The sequence below is a fragment of the Globicephala melas genome, chromosome 15, assembly GCF_963455315.2.
Source record: "Globicephala melas chromosome 15, mGloMel1.2, whole genome shotgun sequence".
Classification (NCBI taxonomy): domain Eukaryota; kingdom Metazoa; phylum Chordata; class Mammalia; order Artiodactyla; family Delphinidae; genus Globicephala; species Globicephala melas.
The window spans coordinates 8,010,572-8,029,235 of record NC_083328.1 but is presented as its reverse complement, the minus strand read 5'-3'; the positions used below and the strand labels follow the sequence as shown (position 1 = coordinate 8,029,235).

General features: G+C 55.2%; 1 protein-coding gene across 6 annotated transcripts in view; it reads right to left on the bottom strand.

The window, feature by feature from the left end:
- The window catches only part of CUX1 (cut like homeobox 1), a 372,569-nt gene that overhangs the window by 83,049 nt on the left and 270,856 nt on the right, over nucleotides 1-18,664 (bottom strand). For 4 of the 6 annotated variants that reach the window (XM_030872090.3, XM_060285750.2, XM_060285749.2 and 1 more), the window contains exons 9-11: nucleotides 16,860-16,908; nucleotides 7,067-7,171; nucleotides 710-898 (exon numbers count right to left, since the gene is read on the bottom strand). In XM_030872090.3, coding sequence (XP_030727950.2) covers nucleotides 710-898; nucleotides 7,067-7,171; nucleotides 16,860-16,908 — 343 coding nt within the window. The remainder of the gene's footprint in view (nucleotides 1-709; nucleotides 899-7,066; nucleotides 7,172-16,859; nucleotides 16,909-18,664) is intronic. The other 2 variants (XM_060285751.2, XM_030872089.3) reach the window with 1 other exon arrangement.

The following is an 18,664-nucleotide window of genomic DNA, read 5'->3' as shown; positions in this document are numbered from 1 at the left end:
GAAGGCTGGCAGAGCTGCACTAACGCGTCTGCGGATGGCCTGCGCCCCGACGGCGCTCCAGCCCAGGCGGCGTGCTGTGGGCAGGTGGGCACCTAGGATCGGGGTTTCTACAATGGCCTGTGTGCGAGGACAGCTGACCAGGAGGGACGTGCCGCCTGGGCAGGGGCTGACGGGAGGGGTCACGGCCCATCCCGCCTCGCTGCCTTGGGCTTCAGGGCTCTGCTTCTGGCTGCCTCACAGAGGTCAAGGCTGCCATGCCTGCTGTCAGTCAGGACAAGGTGTTCTCCAGACAAGAGCCCTGATGGAGCTTCTGAGTGACGTGTCCAGGGGACCTCACGCCTCCTTATACTGGTCTCACTGGAGGGAAAGACTTAGCTGATGGCTGGAGCTCACCTGAGATAAAACCCCAACAGTCACTTCTGCTTTCAAAAGAGAAGGAATTTTAACCATGACCTTTGCAGACGACAAAAACGAGATCCATGTGTGCAACGGCTACGGCGGGGCAAATGAGTTAGTTGGCTTTGAGGCGAGACCCTCCTGCCGTGGTCACTACACTGGGGGCCGAAGTGCCCCGCTGAAGAGCTCGGGGTGTCGGCGGGGAGCCGGACCCCCCGTGCCGAGCCCGGGCTCCTTCCGGGGCCACGTGGGAGGGAGGTGGGGTGTGCGCGTGCGGCCCTCCCCCGGCCCCTGGGGCCCCCGGCGCCCTTACTTTGAGGGTGCTGTTCTTGGCACTCAGCTGCTGCTCGAGCTGGGAGATCTGGCTGGCCGAGTTCTCGCGCAGCTTCGTGAGGCTGGCCTGGAGTCTCTGCACGTCCTCCACCAGCTGTGCGATCTCCCGCTCTTTGGCGGCCAACTCAACTTCCAGGCTGGAGCGGGTGAGGACCTCTATGGCCTGCTCCTGCGGAGGAGAAAGGAGATGACAAAACCGCGCCGGCCTCGGACGGGCGCTTGGGGTTGCTGGTGCTGGCAACCGAGGCGAGAAGCAGGCAGTGGGAAGGATGTGGTTGGTGGTGTGGATGATACGGTATCACGTCCTGCCTCTGCTTGGACCGCACCTGCCCGTCGCCCTCCCCCCGACCTTCTCGTCTGCACGGGGAGCTGCCACCTGGATTCGCCTGTTCGACAAGCATTTACTGAGTACCCACCATGTAGCAGGCACACAGCAGGGGACAAAAGGACAGAAGTCCCTGTCCTCACAGGGCTTCTGGTCCAGTGGGATGGGGCAGGGATGAGATGCCTTAAATATGCTTATTAGTAGCAGAGAGTGTGTCGGATGATGATAAATGCCACGGAAAAACTGAAGCAGGGAAGGGGCAGCTGGGGCTTTTAATAATGTGGTCGGGAAAAACCGCATTGAGATGGTGACATTTGAGCAGAGACCTGAAGGAGGTGGTGGAAAGGGCCTTGCTGATGGCTGGGGACGCCAGAGGGGAAGGCTCTGAGGACAGCTCCTGGAATGTGCCAAAGCATTCGGACTTTTTACCACAAGATGAGATGCAATGTCCTTTTGATTCATTACTCTGTTATCTAGAAGCTGAGATACTGTTTGACAAATTGATTCTCAGAGTTAGCATTTTAAAAAAAAGAGTTAAAAGACGTGGAAGGTGCATATTTGGGTTCCTTTGCGCAGGAATTCTTTTGATAATTGCTGTTTTAAAAAACTTACTCCCCACCCCTCAGATGTGCTCATTTTGGAAAAAATGCAAAACAGGGAAAAGGTATTTTTTTTAAAGTCAAATTCTTATTTCCCCTTCCCAAGGATGAAAGCAGTACTTTTCTCAAGTTTTAGAAGTAATCATAGCTCCTGAATGGTTCTGGAAGCTTGTCTGGAAGCTTGTCTGGAAGTGCCGGGCGGAGCACTTCTGGGCATGACTGAGGGGGACAGGAAGGGCAGGACCGCAAGGTCCCTGTGACGGCAGCGACCTGGGGACGCGGCTCACACTGCAGCGTAGAACGCCACCATTCCTCGCTGTTGTCCCCTTGCCCCCGGAAGTGCACCGCTGCACACCTTGATTTGGCCTATACTGGGGCGGAAACACTGGCAGCTACAGCCCCAGTTGGCAGGGGCAGCCCTGCCATTCCATGCATGATGTGCCTGTCACAGGGTTTTCACCATTTGGGGACAGCCAGTCACCATGGAAATAATTTTTCACGCCTCCCTCCCAGGAAATTAAGGCCTTTACCATGTAAGAATGGGAAGTTTTGTGGGCGAAGAAGGGAGCCCGTCTGTCTCTGGTTTGTATAATGTTATAGAGTAAGTCCTTCACTTCCCCTAACTTCTGGCGGATCTGCCCGTGGCCCTGGGGCCCCAGTGAGCATCTTCCCGCCAACTTATTAAAGAGGCACATGCTGTCCAGACCCGTTCTGTTCAGCGTGGGCTCCACGGACTGGTGCCAACTCACACACCGTGGCTGGTACACAGTGAGACAAGCACGGAAATTGAGAGTAAGTGTTTAGAAACTTTTATAGCAATCTGACTTTGCTGTGACATTTTTATTGTCTTTTGTAAAACTATCAGTCTGCAACAGATTGGAAATTCAAAACAAAACAAAACAAAACAAATAAAACCATCCTTCACCACAGAGAATTTAGGAAGCGCCGCCCTAGACAACTCTGGCCAGAACCCAGGTCAGGAGCCAAGGGACCGCAGACAAGTCCCGCCAGCAGTGAGGACAGGGGAGGAGCGCGTGGGGGGGGGGTCCTGAGGAGGGACGGGGGGTGTAGGCGGGCTGGTGGATCTTGCTCCGTCTCAGGGCGGGGACCCCACAGGCGGGCACAGGGGTGGGAGGGGCAGGGAGCAGGGCACGAGCACGGGGTGATCAATGCCGAGAGGCTGGCTCGAAGAGGACTGAGCATGTTGGCACCTGAAAGTGACCGCTCGGGGGGGTGGCAGGAGGGGCCTGGACTCAGCAGGGGGACACGATGAAAGTGATACCCAGGGAGGTTGGCCTCATGGTGCGTCTAGGCTGTGGCACGGTATCTAATTTAACTTATTTATCCATCGTCCAACCTGAGGGATGGCAGCCATAGCAACTGTTTAAAGTGCTCTTAGGGAAAGAATCTGTAACACAAGCCCAAAGGTGATCTGGGGTTTTCAGTGGGCGAGTGCAAATCACAGCAGGGATGAGGGTTCAGAGAACCTGCGTAAAAACAGGAGCTCTCAGTGTGGCCCTAGGTCCAGGATGGGTACCGGGGCACGGGCAGTCCCAGGGTACAGTTGGCTGCTCAACTCTTGGGGCCCAGCCTGGTCTGGCCACAAGCTGACCTTGTGACCTCAGGCACATCAATTAACTCACGAACCCGGGCCACAGATTCCTCATTCATAACAGAGCAGACACATTTGTGTCTCGCATAAACTAAGCTGAGGTGAGACAATATACCCCAAAGCAGCAAGACCTTGGAATTAAGATAGAAAACACCATCCTACTCCGAGCCCAAACGTGCTCGCTCCCACCTGCAACACGAGGGCGTCCTGTTGTCCCACCGTGAAGGCGCAGCAGGAAATGGAGGAACAGACAGACAAGGTCCCGGGAGTTGACCAGGGGCTGCGGGTGGAGGGAGAGGCCCGCACCTGGGTGATGGAGCTGGGCCTGTCGGTCCGTGGGCACCAGCTAAAAGGAGATGGTACGACAGGGTGCACAAGGTGCTGGGTAAGGTGGGGGGGGGGTGAGGTGGGGCGTGGAAAACTGCAGGGGGGTCGGCGTCTGGCAGTTCAGGTGCCCTTGAGATCATTACTGAGAAGGGAAGCAAAGGTGGATTCAGGGACTCAGGACCACTGGCTCCCTCGTGTCTGTCCAGGCCTCGACTCAGCCCCCCCCCCAAACCCCTTGGGAGCTGGGCCCTGCCCTGGCAGCTGTGGTTCAGGGGGCTGGGGTAGGGCCCAAGGACTCCCTCGTCATTCTGATGGGGTCCAGGGTCAGGACCCTGGCTCGGACAAGCCTTGGAAGGAAGGAACAGAAACTGACTTCCCTCAGTCTGACAACAGGTCCCGGTGGGCACCAGAATGGGGTCCCGAGAGTCTGTCCCAGGGGGACCTGCCCAGGCTCCAGGCTTCAGAGGTAAGGGCCTGCGTTCCTCACGGTGCCCCATGTTTCCCAAGGGGAGAATGAACCCAGAAACCGAAGTCGCTGAGGGAGTACCCCATTAAACTTTGTCCCTCGGAACCGCCCGCCCCCTTCTGCCAAACCGCTTGTGTGAACTATCACAGGTCACGTAAATCCTCCTACAGAGACCAGAACACCGAGGCCGGAAGAAGCCAGATAATGATCTCTGTTACCTTGCAGCCATTTTCACACGAGATGCAGGAGGATCACTGAACACAAGGGAAACCTGATGTGCGGTGACTGTGGGCCGGGACCCCAGCCTACGAGGCAAACACTCGGAGTCTAGGCTAATCTCCCCGGGGAGGGTTGAGGGAACGAGAGGCTCAGTTTTCCTTCCTTCTCATCACCCCGCTATTCCTGCCAACACTAAGTGGCCAACATATGCCGACTATGTCCAGTATATTCACCCGATGGACAGACAGACGTTTAGGTTTAAGGCGGCCTGCTGTGGTGCACCAGAGCCCCAAACTAACATTTGCCTGTAAATACTTGACAAAGGGCCTGCATGCCTCCTGTCTCCTTGACTGCGCATGAAGCAGGGGTGGCTCGATGGAGGGGTAAAGAGTGGACTTGGGAGCAGGACAAACTCGGGATCATATTCCAGCTCGGTCATTTCCTAGCTGTGTGACCTTGGGCAGATTACTTAACTCCTCTGAGCCTGTTTGCTTACCTACAAAATGAAGGTAATAAAACCGTGCTCTAACGACTGTGGCATCACGACGCAGCAAAGACACAACTGCACAGAGTCCCGCCCGGCCTCTGATGCGGAGCAGGGGCTGGCTGACTGGCGGCTCGCCTTCCAGAATTGGTGATTCCAATGGCCCAATGGCCCGGTTTTGGCTTTTGCTGGATCTACAGACTCCACCGTTTCTCTACCTAGTTCTGCCAGCCAAGCCCAACAGACATCGTGCTGCTGGCCTGGTTTCCTACGCTTGCTCGTTTGCTCCCCAGCGGGCTGGGGCTGGGGCTGGGGCTGGAGCTGCCGGGCTACACGGGAACGTGTCCCTGAGGGGAGCCCTGGCAGGGCCGGCTCGCGGGAGGCTGAAGCGGGACCATGTAAACACTGCACTTAGCCGATGCCGCAGTGTTTAAGCACCCCGAGGACCCACAACTTGCTCTACCTGCGAAAACATTCATTTCCTTCTGAAATGTTTCGGTTGCTGCAGTCCAGGCTGGTGCCAGAAATCCTTTCAATCAAAACATTTAGCTCAGGAGCCCCGGGCAGACACAGGATGCACGGCTTTCTCTAGAGGACCCTGCGCGACCACAGAGGCCAGGAGAAGCTGCACCGATTCCATCCTCGAGGGCTTCCTCCCGCCGCGGCTCCGGTGCTGGGTCCAGTCCAGGTAAACTTGGACAAGGGCACCGTGACACAGCCAAGGGGACATTTCAGGCAAAATTAATACCAGAGTCCATGAAGTATAAAGGTTGTGATGGTTCCTTAAATGGAAAACTTTTCTCTGTAGCCTGAAACACTTAAGTCATGTTTTAGTTAAGGTGAACTTAAAGACAGAAAACAAAAATCCAGTCTTAAAAGGGGTCCTCACACTAAAACTTTGCTTTGGACCCATTCCTGGGGAATAATTTAAAAGCTCCGGTCTGGGGCGGCAGAGGCCCCTGCTGAGTCCTGGCTTGGCCGCTGGGGCCAAGCGTTCTGGGGCGAGGGGCTTACATCCAGGGAGCTTCCGTTTCCTCATCTATATAAAGAAATAACAATGCCCTGCTTCATGGGTCGGGTGGGGGTAGTGGTAGTCAAACTGATGTGTGACCTTATTACAGCAGCACATCTCCCACTGGACTGTCCTCTCTCCAGGAAGGGCCTGGCTCGTCCCTCCTGGCTCTCCCAGGATCCACTGCGGGTCCCGGCACACAGCAAGGGCTCTCCAACCCTTTATTAAATAAAAGGACAGCTACAAGTGCAATTCACCCATCACAGGCCATCAGAGCTGCAGGGACCTCAGGATCACTTACTTCCTCCTCATTCTGCACACCAGGCCTCGTAAGCGCCACCACCTGAGTTAATCACTGTATGTGAACTAGTGACGGAGTTGGCTCTGAAACCGGGGCTCCTGGACCAGAGCGCTGATGCCAACCACAGCCAGCCTAACCGCTAAGGTTGGCTGAGGACGGATTACGTGGCAGGACCTGCTCTAGAGGCTTCGCTCAGAGTAATTTCCAGAACCCTTGTAAAAACCCATTTTATGGATGATGCAACTGAGACTCGGGGAGGTTAAGCCACTTGCCCCAAGTCACACAGCTGATAAGCTGCAGAGCTGGGTTCGGAACCCAGGGGTTTGGCTCCAGTGGCCACGGTCTTAATGACACCGCCGCTCTGTACTGCTGCACAGCATTGAAGGAAAGTCTGGAGTCCGACAGTTCAAAGCCGCCTTGATCGAGCTGGGCAAGTTCCAGCTAAGAGCAATTTTCATTAGCCTTAGAAAAGTCAAGAGGCAAAGGTCTGAGATGTGTGCCTGGCTCCTCTTGAATGCCCGCACGTCAGGCGAGACCCTGACTATCACGCGGACTCAGAGCGGGTTGTGTTATTACCTCCCCCGCTCCTCCCACGTCATGAACTGTTTTCCACTCCGGAAGGACACATCCAGAAGACCAAACCTCCAATTTTCCTGTGCAGTCCTGCAAGCCTCCAGCCTCGGATCGCCACCCATCTGCCAGCGGTCCACCCACCAGTCTAACTGGGAAGATGCTCTCTCGGTGAGGGGCTCTCCACTGGGTGGGCGTCACGCTGACCACCGGGCACCGATGCACAACCAGTAAAGCTCTTCCCTCTGACGCTACTGGCTTCCATCCCCAGACTGTTACACGCACTCCCCACCGAGGCAGCAGGACTGTTTCAAACGTTACCCCCGAAAAGGGATGCTCTAAAGCCAAAGAAGAAAGCGGCTGTTAACACACAGAGGTACAGATGCGAGGCGACGGGGTCCCCGCGGGGCTGGGCTACCCACCACGTCCGGCGCCTTCTGGATCTGGGAGGCCAGCTGGAGAGAGTGGTTGGCCGACAAGAGCTGCTCCCTCAAGGTCTCCGCCTCTCTCTGAGCCACCTCTGCCCTCTGAAGGAAGTGAAAAGGGTGGAAAGAGAAAGTACATTCAGTTTAACAACTGACAATTATTACAAGAAACATTCATCAATTCATGCCTGACTGACTATAATTGATTTTCCTAAACACTCAACCTAATAAATGCTAGAAAAAAACAGAATGTGATGGATTTTTATTTTAAACAGTACAAGGAAGAAATAATTGAGCGATTATGACAGTAATTTAACGCTAGGAGCAAGGAATCCCCTGCTGATACTAGCGCTCCGGCCCACTGAATTTCCCAGACTGAATAAATACAAGTGGAAATGGAGTCTTTTGATTCAATTTCTTTCTATTCTCATAGCCCAAGAAGATTTTATTGCAGGATTACTCCTGGGAGTAATTCTCACGGGTAAACAGTGAATTAAAGACACTCTGGCCATTCTCCTCCTAAAAACATGCACAATGTTGTGGTTGTTTTCCTCCAGCAAGTATTTCCATCAACGGACGGGGTGTAAATACCACTTCTTTTGTGAGGACCAGGCTTATTTCAACGTATTTAACCCTTCACCCGACCAAGTTTTCTAATGCTGAGGCTGGCATTTCCAGCCAGCCAGGCCAACGAGGGGCTGCTGAGGGGGTGAGGCCGAACAGAGCCGCCACAGGGAGGAGGCTGCAAGAGGAACGAGTGGACGCTGCTGTCATTTGCTGTAATTCCCGGACAAGGACACCAGCGCTCCGGAGAGCAAACCAGTATTTCCCACTGGTCAGCGAGAACAGTCACTCCAGTGCCCACCTCCCAAGAGGACACCGTGGTGCAGTGGGCAGGAGCCGGGCATTTGGGACCAGAGGGATGAGAGCAGGTCACCTAACTCAGCTCACCAGGCCTCCACCTTCCCGTCTGTAAAATGGGAACACCGTCTCCCTCCCAGGGACCTCGCGAGGATTAACACCCAGAAGCGCCCTCATTCATAAGTGCTTTGTTAACGGGCTTGTCCTGATTTTACAATGACTGAGACGAAATGCAAGGATGGGTGGGGAGCTGTAGCTAATTGCACTGGGCACGTGGACCGAGGAGCGATCACTGCTTCTTCCTACCAGACGTACATTCTGCTCATAGAAAAGATGAACGAGAAAAGCCTGGCTGACTAAGGCTATTTCGTGTGTTTTCTTATTTTGTGGTGTGACAGTGCGTGCCTACTAACTGCTAAGAAAGAACGGAAAAGAGAAGCAAGAAGTTAGCCTGCCCGGTACTCGCCAATCCACCTAGTTGTACGACGACTGGGTTTGGCAGCCTTAAGTGGTTCTACGACGGCGGCGCGGCCCTATCTGCTCTGCATCCAGACATATTAGGGTATTTCTAACAGTAGCTGCTCCTGCCCAGGGTGGTGCTGGTGGCTGCCCGCCCCGCCGCTCCAGGAGCTCCTGGAATTGCACTCAATCTAATTCCCTTGGCGCCTGGGCGGGCCTGTCTGTGCTCAAGCAGCCACTTCCCACCCTCCACTGCAAACCGTCTAGAGGCGCCCGTGTCAGGAAAGGCGGTGATGTGACCGGTATGGCCAAGATGCCAGGGGTGACTTCTGGTTCACGATAACTGCAGGAAGCTCTCCCCTTCAGTGAAAAAGATTTCCCCTAGTTTGTTTCCAGATGAGCCACTCCACGTTTTTCTGATAATCGAGTCATATTACTGAAAAGTTTACTCTCGTCTTTCTCGTCAGTTATACTCTTGGGCATAAAACCTCCATGGCTCTGCCAGGAAGAAGGTGTATTTTGACATATTTCTAGCCTTTCTGACTAAGGAAAACAGTGCTTAGCCTAGTGGAGAAGCAGTTCTGGTGGCAGCCAATGAGGCAGCATCCCCCCGCCCCCGCCCGCTAACACTGGCTGTGAAATGTTCCAGAAGCACCAGAGCTGGGGCAGCCCAGGCAGGGGCTTCGTGGCCAGGATCTCATGTGGGCATTTCGCTGTTGGGAGCAGAGTGCTGCCCCATCAAAGGCTGGGGGCTCACAGAATAAGGGATCTTAGCTGTGGATGATTTCACCCTCGGTTTTCATAATTTCTCCAGAGCTTCTGCACTTTGTTCAGTTTCCAAGTTCACGTCCAGTCATGAACCTGGGGCCTGTCCTCGGTGGTCACAGCCTCTCATCACGTTTAAGTTGACTCGGCTGCTTCACTGTAACTCTTTTAAAAAAAATCAATTAATTAACTAATTAATTAATTAATTAGGTTGTGGCGGGTCTTAGTCGCGGCAGGCGGGCTCCTCAGTTGCGGCATGCAAACAGTCGCGGCAGGTGGGATCTAGTTCCCTGGCCAGGGATCGAACCCCGGCCCCCTGCATTGGGAGTGCGGAGTCTTAACCACTGTGCCACCAGGGAAGTCCCACCCCGTAACTTCTTGATTGTTTAGGATTTTTATTATTTATTCAGGATTTATAGCCTGAGTACATCAAAAACAAAACAAAACAAAACGAGTTGAGGTGTTTGTGCCGCTAAACGTGTGCAAAGCAGAACAGCTGAAAGTCAAAGTGGGCCTGAGAGCTGCTGAAGGAGGGAGCGGGTACTGGATGCCGGGAGCTGCTGCGGTGAGTCTGTAGCTGTAAATGCAGCCCAGCCGCTGGCGGCTGAGGCGGAAGGAAGGGGGTGCTGTGCTGGGTTGGCTCCGCAGCCTCCCTCGTTGCCAGGGTTTCCTATCTTCCCCACGACCACAGTCCGGCCAGATGAAGTTGTGTTTCTAGAACTGGAATCAACGTGGGGAGGGGGCAAGCTCTGGTGCTGGTCTCTGATCTGGACGCCCAGACACGGGGCCGTAGCTGCCAGGAGACACCCAGCTCCCCGTTCCCACTGACGGGACTCCTCCTCCCCTGTCCCTGCAGAGGCAGAGCCTGGGGACCGCGGCCAGGGCCCCGGTGGGCAGCTGGCGGCATCGTGGGTGTGACTCAGCGGCCACCCCACGGTGAGAACAGAGCCTGGCCAAGCCTGAGCTGCCCTCCTGAGAGATTTGCTGGCTGTTTCTTACTTTCTGTCCTTTGCCGAGAAGGGAGGGTGAATGCTGGAAGCGTGAGGGGAAGGAGAGCGCACGTGAATGAGTGAGGGCGCTGCTTTGCATTTTGGTGGTAACTCCAAAGATAGAAAGGGCGGCCCTACGGGACAACTGGGGACCAGTGAGATAACACGAGCCCGGTGCCCAGCGGTGCCACCACGCGGCGACAGGCGTCCAGTGAAGAATTATTATTATTATCTTGGGCCCTGGTGTGTGCTTCCTCGGGTGGTCACGATTCTTTCCTTATCTTAAAATGAGGAAAAACTTTTTTTTTAGTTAATTTATTTTTGGCTGCGTTGGGTCTTTGTTGCTGCATGCGGGCTTTCTCTAGTTGCGGCGATCGGGGGCTGCTCTTCGTTGTGGTGCACGGGCTTCTCATTGCAGTGGCTTCTCTTGTTGCGGAGCACAGGCTCTAGGCGCGTGGGCTTCAGTAGTTGCGGCACACGGGCTTAGCTGCTCCGTGGCATGTGCGATCTTCCCGGACCAGGGCTCGAACCCGTGTCTCCCGCATTGGCAGGCAGATTCTTAACCACTGTGCCACCAGGGAAGTCCCGAGGAAAAATTTTAAAATTTTAAATCTTAAAATTTTTAGGGGAAAATTACTAAAGACTGTAGCTGGTCTTCAGGTTAAACTCCAGCTTCCTTCAGCTGTCACCAGGAAGTCATAAAATGTGGAGAAGCACGGCCGGTGGGGCAGACAGAGGAGGCAAAGGCAGAGGCTCAGGCGGCTGCAGCCTGCAGGGGACGGCTGGTGAGGCCGGTCACAGCCCTGGGCCCGGGGCCCAGGGAGAGGGGGCTGTGCTCAGGGGTTCCCTTGCGGGGGGTGTTTCCTTCTCCCCCAGCACCAAGGCTGGGATGTGAGGGAATCCTCACCACCTCCTCTGTCGGGCCGGCTTTCCCCAGTTTACCCATTTAAGGTGTGGCTTTGAGTCCCCTGGTTTTATATGGTGGTGGTGGAGGCAGGTGGGGGGGTGTCTCTGATCCAGCCTTCTGCCCAACCTGGCCCTAGGCTTTGTCTCTTGTCCCTTTTATATGTGTGGCCATGAAAGCCCACCTCTGGGGCCACCAGAGGTGAGCAAGTCCCTTTAGTGACACAGCAGCCATGTGAGCTGGCCAAGGGCAGTGCCCCCAGGGAGACGGGCCGCGGCTGGGCACACGGGTCTGCTGGCGGGCTGTCCCTCCTGCAGTAACTTCCCAAGGCTGCTGGAGCAAACGACCACAGATTCAGTAGATTCAAACAAGACCAGCTTATTACGTCATAGTTCTGAGGTCAGGCGTCCGCTGTGGGTCTCACTGGGGTAAGATCAAGGCGCTGCAGGGCCGGTCCCTTCCTGAGGCTCCGGGGCAGGATCTGTTTTCAGCTCCTAGAGGCTGCCCGCATTCCTCAGCTTGCGACCCCTTCCTCAACCTCAGAGCCCGCAGTGGCCACAGTCAAATCCTTCTCACATCCCATCGCTCTGACTCTTCTGTCTCCCTCTCTGCACCTATGGACCCTGGTGATTATGGAGGGCCCACCTGCATAACCCCAGGGACCCTCCCATCTCAAGGTCAGCAGATGAACAGCCTTAACTGTGCTCTGCAGGCAAGTGGACCTATGCACAGGTTGTGGAGATTGGGCTGTGGACACCTCTGGGGGCCGTTCTTCTGGCCACCGCAGTCCTCAAGGACAAATAACACATTTGGACCATTTCCAGGAGAAGGCAAGCTCTCCTCGGGGATGACTCCTCAACCCGCTCCCCTCAAAGCCCCGGACTCTGGAGGGAGAGAAAAGGGGAGCACGACTACGGAGACCAGCAAGCGACCTTCCAAGGGAACAGATGCCATCGCTGTGGAAAGTGCACAGCTAACTCCGGTCACCCTCCCAGATCAACACCCACACTCGACTGCAGAGGACAGCTAGGGCCCAGAGGTGGACCCGCTTCAGTGATGCTGCACGAGAGAGGTCGGAAAGGTCCACCGAGAGAGTTACCGCCACACATCCCAAGCCGGCCCCGTGCTGGTGGCCGGAGTCCCGTTTGGACCCCCCGCCTGTGTTTCTGGGGGACGCGATGGGTACTGATTTGGATTTCTTTTCTCGGGTCGGCCAGGCTGAAAGCTGGACCTCCCCCAGCATCACACCACCTGCATAGACGCAGATTGTTACGGCCCACAGGCTGCTGAGCCACGATTCCAGAAAAGCCGTGAGAGCGAATTTCCCTACCCCCTCCTCCCCGAAAAGCTCTGAACCTTTACTGTCACCAACTAAGACAGTATTAACACAAGCACCTCCAAGTCGGACAAAGAGGTGTTAAGTGAGACCCAGCCCTAACTGCCCGTCACCAGTCGGACTCTCTTGCACTTCTCCTCGCTAGAAACACAAGTACTTCAGCGATAAGATAGAGCTTCAGGTCTCAGTAGAACATTTTGACCATAAACCAGTGCAAAAATAATGTTATATGCCAATGCAGTAGTAAATTGCTCCTCCCGGGGCTCTCCCCTGATGGGCAAGGCATGCAACCAGATATCTGGCGGCGCCCGGCCCCGGTACCCCTCCTCCGGCCCGGCCCGCCTCCACCTCGTCGCCATGGGCCCCGCCTCATCCCTGCCCTGACACATCACAACAGCTGCCTACTGCTCCCCCGGCTTCCAGGCTTTTCACTCCCCTCTGTTCTCTGGATGTCTAGCCAGAGCGATCCTTCTAGAACTCGAATCTGATGTCTCACTCCCGCCCGTGATTCTCCACTGTTCTCAGGGTGAGGCCCTCCCCACACCTGGCTAGACCCCCTCCTCTGGGCCCACCTTTCCGCAGGGGCTTTACGGAACAGCCTGGAGCCCCCAGAGCTCACGGAGCCCTTCCGTACAGGCCCTTCCTTGCCTGCCTGGGCGCTGCCCTCCTCCTTGTCCCCCGGGGGAGTTTTTCTCCTCATTGAGTCATCCCTGTTGAGCCGCTGAGCCACCGAGTCAGCCCCTTCTGTTTGCTCTGTGTCTGACCCTCCACCTCATACTCTCAGCGAGGGCTGGCCCACATCTGCCTGCACAGCTCTGGTGACGGGGAGCTCACTCCCTTCGGAGGCAGCTCCAGGCACCTCTGCATCGGGAGGAAGTTCCCTCCCATCAGCCTCTGCACTTGGCCGTGAAAAAGCCCGACCCCTTCCCTGGCCAGCCCTGGACAGCTGCAAGGCCAGAATCCACAACCGCTGCCCTAGGCCTTCCCCTTTCTAATCTCTTAACATCCCAAGTTCCTGATGTGTCAAGTCTTTCTGTCTTCTTTCCCTGCTCCCCAAAGAACAGGGATGTCCCCAGACCTCCCTGTTTCTTTCGTGTGAGGGCCCCTTCCCCGTCCTGGCCATGGAGTGGAGCCTGAATGCATTGCATGTGCCTGATTTCCTTCTAGTGTGTGTGGTTTTCCAGGACAAACGATAATTCCCCGGGCATGAACTAACTGCTACAGCCGGCTGCAGAATCACCACCCCCTTCACTCCAGAGACTGTTTCTACTAATGCAGCCTGAGTGGCTGGTGAGACTCTCCTATACCTCTCCCCACCCGCACTGTGCTGCTATCTTCCTGGGCAGGACTTCAGAATTCTCCCTGCGAACCCAGGCTTCCTTGGCAACTACAGAGCATGAATTTAAGCACGCACTTACAGGTGTTTTACCTCTAATCCGCGAAACAACCTTGTGAAGGACGTACAAGCAGACCTCGTTCTACTGCGCCTCACTTTATTGTGTTTTTTACTAACTGAAGGTTTGTGGCAACCCTGTGTTGAGCAAGTCCACTGGCGCTATTTTTCCAACAGCATTATTTTAAAGTTCAGGTATGTGCATTGCTTGTTTAGACATAATGCTACTGCACACTTAAGAGACTACAGTGTAGCATAAACTTAACTTTTATATGCACGGGGAAGCCAAGAAATCTGTGTGACTGCCATCCTGATACCCACTCTTGCGGTGGTCTGGGACCTGAAATCTCTCCGAGGTCTGCCTGTACGAGTTATCATTCCCTCCCTCCCTTTCTCTCGTACATAAACAATTTTTTTAAATTAACAAAAAATGGAATTGTAAAATACAGTCACACAAAACATACCATCTTAACCATTTTTAAGCGCACAGTTTAAAGTAGTGTTAGGTATGTTCGCATTGTCGGGCAACCACCTCTAGAAATTTTCAACTTGCAAAACTGAAACTCTGTCCCCATTAAACACTGTAATTCCCCATTCCCCGCTCCCCCAGCCGCTGACACCCACCTACCCTTCTTTTTAAAATTAATTAATTAATTTTTGGCTGCGTTGGGTCTTTGTTGCTGTGCGTGGGCTTTCTCCAGCTGTGGCAAGGGGGGGCCACCCACCACAGCTGCGGTGTGCGGGCCTCTCACTGCAGTGGCCTCTCCCGTTGCGGAGCATGGGCTCCAGGCACGCGGGTTTCAGTAGTTGCGGTGTGTGGGCTCAGTAGTTGTGGCTCGCGGGCTCTAGAGCGCAGGCTCAGTGGTTGTGGCGCACGGGCTTAGTTGCTCCGCGGCATGTGGGATCCGCCCGGACCAGGGCTCGAACCTTCATCCCCTGCATTGGCAGGCGGCCTCCCAACCCCTGCGCCACCAGGGAAGGGAAGTCCCCCCCACCTACCCTTCTACTACTCTCTGTCTCTATGAATTCGACGACCCTAGGGATTTCATGTAGGTGGAATCACACAGTCTGTTTTTTTGTGACCGGTTTAATTTTCCTTAGCATAATGTCTGCAAAGTTCATCTTTTTCTTTTCCTTTTTTTAAAAGAAATGTAAGCAGTGGAGAGACTTGTCCAAGGCCATCTATGGCCAGGAAGTACCGAGTGCGGACCTGAACCAACTGTCACCGTGGAGACGGCACCTTTCTTCAGGGTCCTGTCTGGTGTCTCCGAGGACCCGAATCCACCCAGTGGCCTTCAGCACTTTGAGAAGCACATCAACTGTGCCAAACGTCCTAGTACCTGGGGCCTAACTGGATGGAGCCTGACCACTTGATATGCACAGAGTCAGCTCATCTGTCTAACAAGCTAGAGCTTACCCCAAAGTGCCGCCAAAAGGGGAAGCAGCCCGCGATGGGCCTGGAGGGAGGGAGAGGGTGGGGGAGTGGAAACTGAGAAATGCGAATGATAATCCCGTGACAGGGAAGGTTCACCAATAAGGTTTCTGCAAAGTCGAGCAGTGCTACCTGAGTAAGAACAAAGGGGCCAAACTAAATTCGTTTAGCAAATTAAGGTAAATAAATGCTTAGGCACCTCTATGAGGTGAAGCGAAGTAGTGCTTTAGGGCAAGGAGCTGAATGGGTGTATTTGGGACATAAAGAAAGGCCAAGTGAGCCCCCAGGCTCTATCCTTGCTTCCGAGTGTGGTGAATGGCACAGGCGCCAGGCCTGGCTCTGCAATTGACCGGCCACTGACCTCAGTTTCCTCATCTGTAAGATGGGAGTCATAACTACACTGACCTTGGTGGAAAACAGTGAGGTTTAAGTGACTCGGTTCGTGTGAAGTTCGGTACAATCGGTACAAAATAAGTTACTCGACAACGGTCAGCTCTTCTCACCGTGACCAGCATAGCTACTACACAAAGATGCTACCTCGGGTGGTGCAGTCCACGCATCTCTACTGAGCAACCCCTATGGACCAGGCCCAGGATACTCAGGGGTGAGTCTGAGTGTGCAACACCGAACACACAAAGTCTTCCTTAAAGAAGAAAGGAATCCACACGTTCCATGATCATTCTTATGCATACACTGACTTTCATATTTTAATCAGATTTCAGGATATTTTCATGGGCCAAAGAATGGACAGGGCCGCTCTTTGCTGAGTGTTTGCCAAGGTCCGGGTTAGCAATGCCAGTCAGGGGCACAGGCACCCCGTGGGACCCTCACAAGGTGGAGAGCTGAGACCGTGGATCCGAGAAAGATTTTCATCCCATGGGGCCACTCGAGGCAAACCGCTAAGCTTCCAAGTGCCTGGAGTGACCCAGCTGTAAAACTGAGTGGGGAGAGGCCACCACTGCCCCGGCCTTCTGCGGCTGAGACACGCAACCCAGCCCTGGCTGCTTCTCCCTGCAAATAAATAAACTAAAACGAGAGACCCCTCTCTTCTCAAAGCAGGAGCACCATATGCTGAAGCAGAATGTTCTCCTGCTCTGCAGAGTCCTTGGGGAGGGGCGGGGCCCTGTAGGGCGGCCAAATTTCCCAGGCAGCTGAGTGTTTAGAGCCACTGGATACCGTGTGCCTACTTCATGCCGGACACGGTGCTGGGGGTACTTTGCGCAGAGCATTGTGACAACTAAGTATCAACCACGAGGGGCTGTCAGCTGGCAGCCCTCTGCAGAGCAAGTGGCTTCATCCCGTCAGAAGGTGGAGAGACAGACTTTGCTACGGGGTAACGCACTGGTACAAACTCTATGGCATAACGGCTGTCACGGGAACAGAGCGGAGATTTAAGAGACGGATTAAGGAAAAGAAAAAGCATCACCACAGGGTGCCTGGGATGCTGGGACCACGTCAGAGACTTTCCCAAGGAAATCACGCCTGGGACTTTTCACGTATTTCTCATGACATCAGAAAAAGCGTCAACGTGGACAGCTGTATGTGAAAGGTACAAGACTAACCGGCCTCCTGGCTTAGAGAAGCCTCTTGTGAGAGAACAGAAAGGGCTACGCTCTTGTGATTGCGCGCCTGAAGCCATCAAACGTCCTACCTGGTTTGCTCTTTCAAGGTCCGTCATGATCATTTCAATTTCGTCGGCCCTGGGGAGGTGAGAGGGAGACAGCACGTTAGTCAGCGGCGAGGGAGGCTCGGGGGCCACCGCGGTTCCAACTCGGCAGCATGACCCACAGGCACGCAGGTCGGTGTCGGGGGAGAGGGGCCACGCAGAAGGGGACTCTGCCACCCACTGGGAGGAGGTGGGCTTGCATCGGCGGGAGAGCCCGCCTGCCCTTGAGGGGCGCCAGTCTCTTTGGGGAGACAGCGCCTCCTGCCAAGAGAGCGAACAGAACTCTGAACAGAATGCTCTGGAAAAACAGAGGTGGCAGAGATGAATTCTCTTTGGGGGGAGGGAATCAGGAAGGTTTCAGAGGAGGTGATGTGTGAACTGGGTTTTGAAGGATGCGTAGAAGTTTGCTAGGACCAAGAGAACCACGAGCAGGTGGGGGAGGCGGGAGGAGGCTGGGGACGCAGGCTGGGGGGCTCCGCAGTCTGTGCGATAAAACTACCTGGGTCTCCGTCACCCTCCCTCAGCCTGCTCACACACAGGGGGTTTCCAGGTGTTGTTTGTTCTTTCTCTTTTTTTCTGCTCTGAAAGTACTTTCTTGAGTAATTTGAAGGCACATACATGCTTCCAACACACAACAGCACGAGAGAGAGAGCGATGCTCAGAGTTCTACCGAGAAGGTCAGTTCCAAAAGTCTGTGGCAGGTTTGAACAGAACGCCCAGGGAAGTCACTGCCCCAGACGAGTCTCGATGACGGCCCCTGTGACGAGGAGGCCACGGCCGAGACTGCTGCCCGAGGAAGGTTCAGCCCACCCATGGAAGGGGGGGCGGAATGTTACAGCTGCAGACCAGCAGTGGGCGTGTGCGCCCCCTCCTGCCGCGGCCGCCTCATTCCACGCCCCACGGGGACCTGAGCTGGCTCTGCCGCCTGCAGGACTGAGCTCCACCCCTCCCCGCCCGGCCTCTCTGCCTGCTGAATCCCCCTGGCTGCCCTTCGGGGCCGAGGCTCCTGCCCCCCTCCCACCCCCGCAGCCCTGTGCTCAGGCAGCTCCCACCACGTGGCGGGCCCTACATAGCCTGGACGTCTGCCCCGTCACCCTCCACTCCTGGGAACCTCATCCCCTACTTCCACCCCCACCCCCCAGCCCTCCTCCAACCCTGCCAGGGGCTCCATCTCAGGAGGTAGCACAGCTCTCCCTCCCTGCCAGGGTGCGTCTCTTTCACCCTCATCCCTGCCGGCACAGGGCCTGGCATCAAGCTGGAGGCCAGGGTCCTGAACGCGGCCTGTCCTGCGAGCAACGGGCCAGTGGGCCAGTCTATTCCCTGGGACAGGTTGGGGCACTCGGACGGGCCGACTCCAGGGTTCTTCTGTCCCCCAAACCTACTTCTCTGGTCTTGGCCATCCACCCTTAACATAGAGAGTGGGACAAACTACCCAGGCCCTGGCCGGTCCGGTTTTGCCATTTGCTGCATCGTGTGTTCTCTCCTCTGGCCCCGAGGCTTTTCCAGCCTTCACGGCGCCCTGCGATTCAAGGCCATCTCGTCAACTCCCAGCAGCCCACACGGGGTAACAGATGCCTTGTGATCAGGTTCACCGATCGTCGTATCTGTTTGAAATAGTATCCTGCTTGCAGACTCGTCCGGGAAAAGTCCGAAACAACTCATCAAATGGCCTAGTTACACGAAGCTCTTTTTAGGACAACTTCGTGAAGCAGGCAGTGTCTCTAAGACAAACACCCAAACTGGGCCCCCGCAGAGAAATGCTGGGGGCCGGGGGCGGCTTCAATTACAAA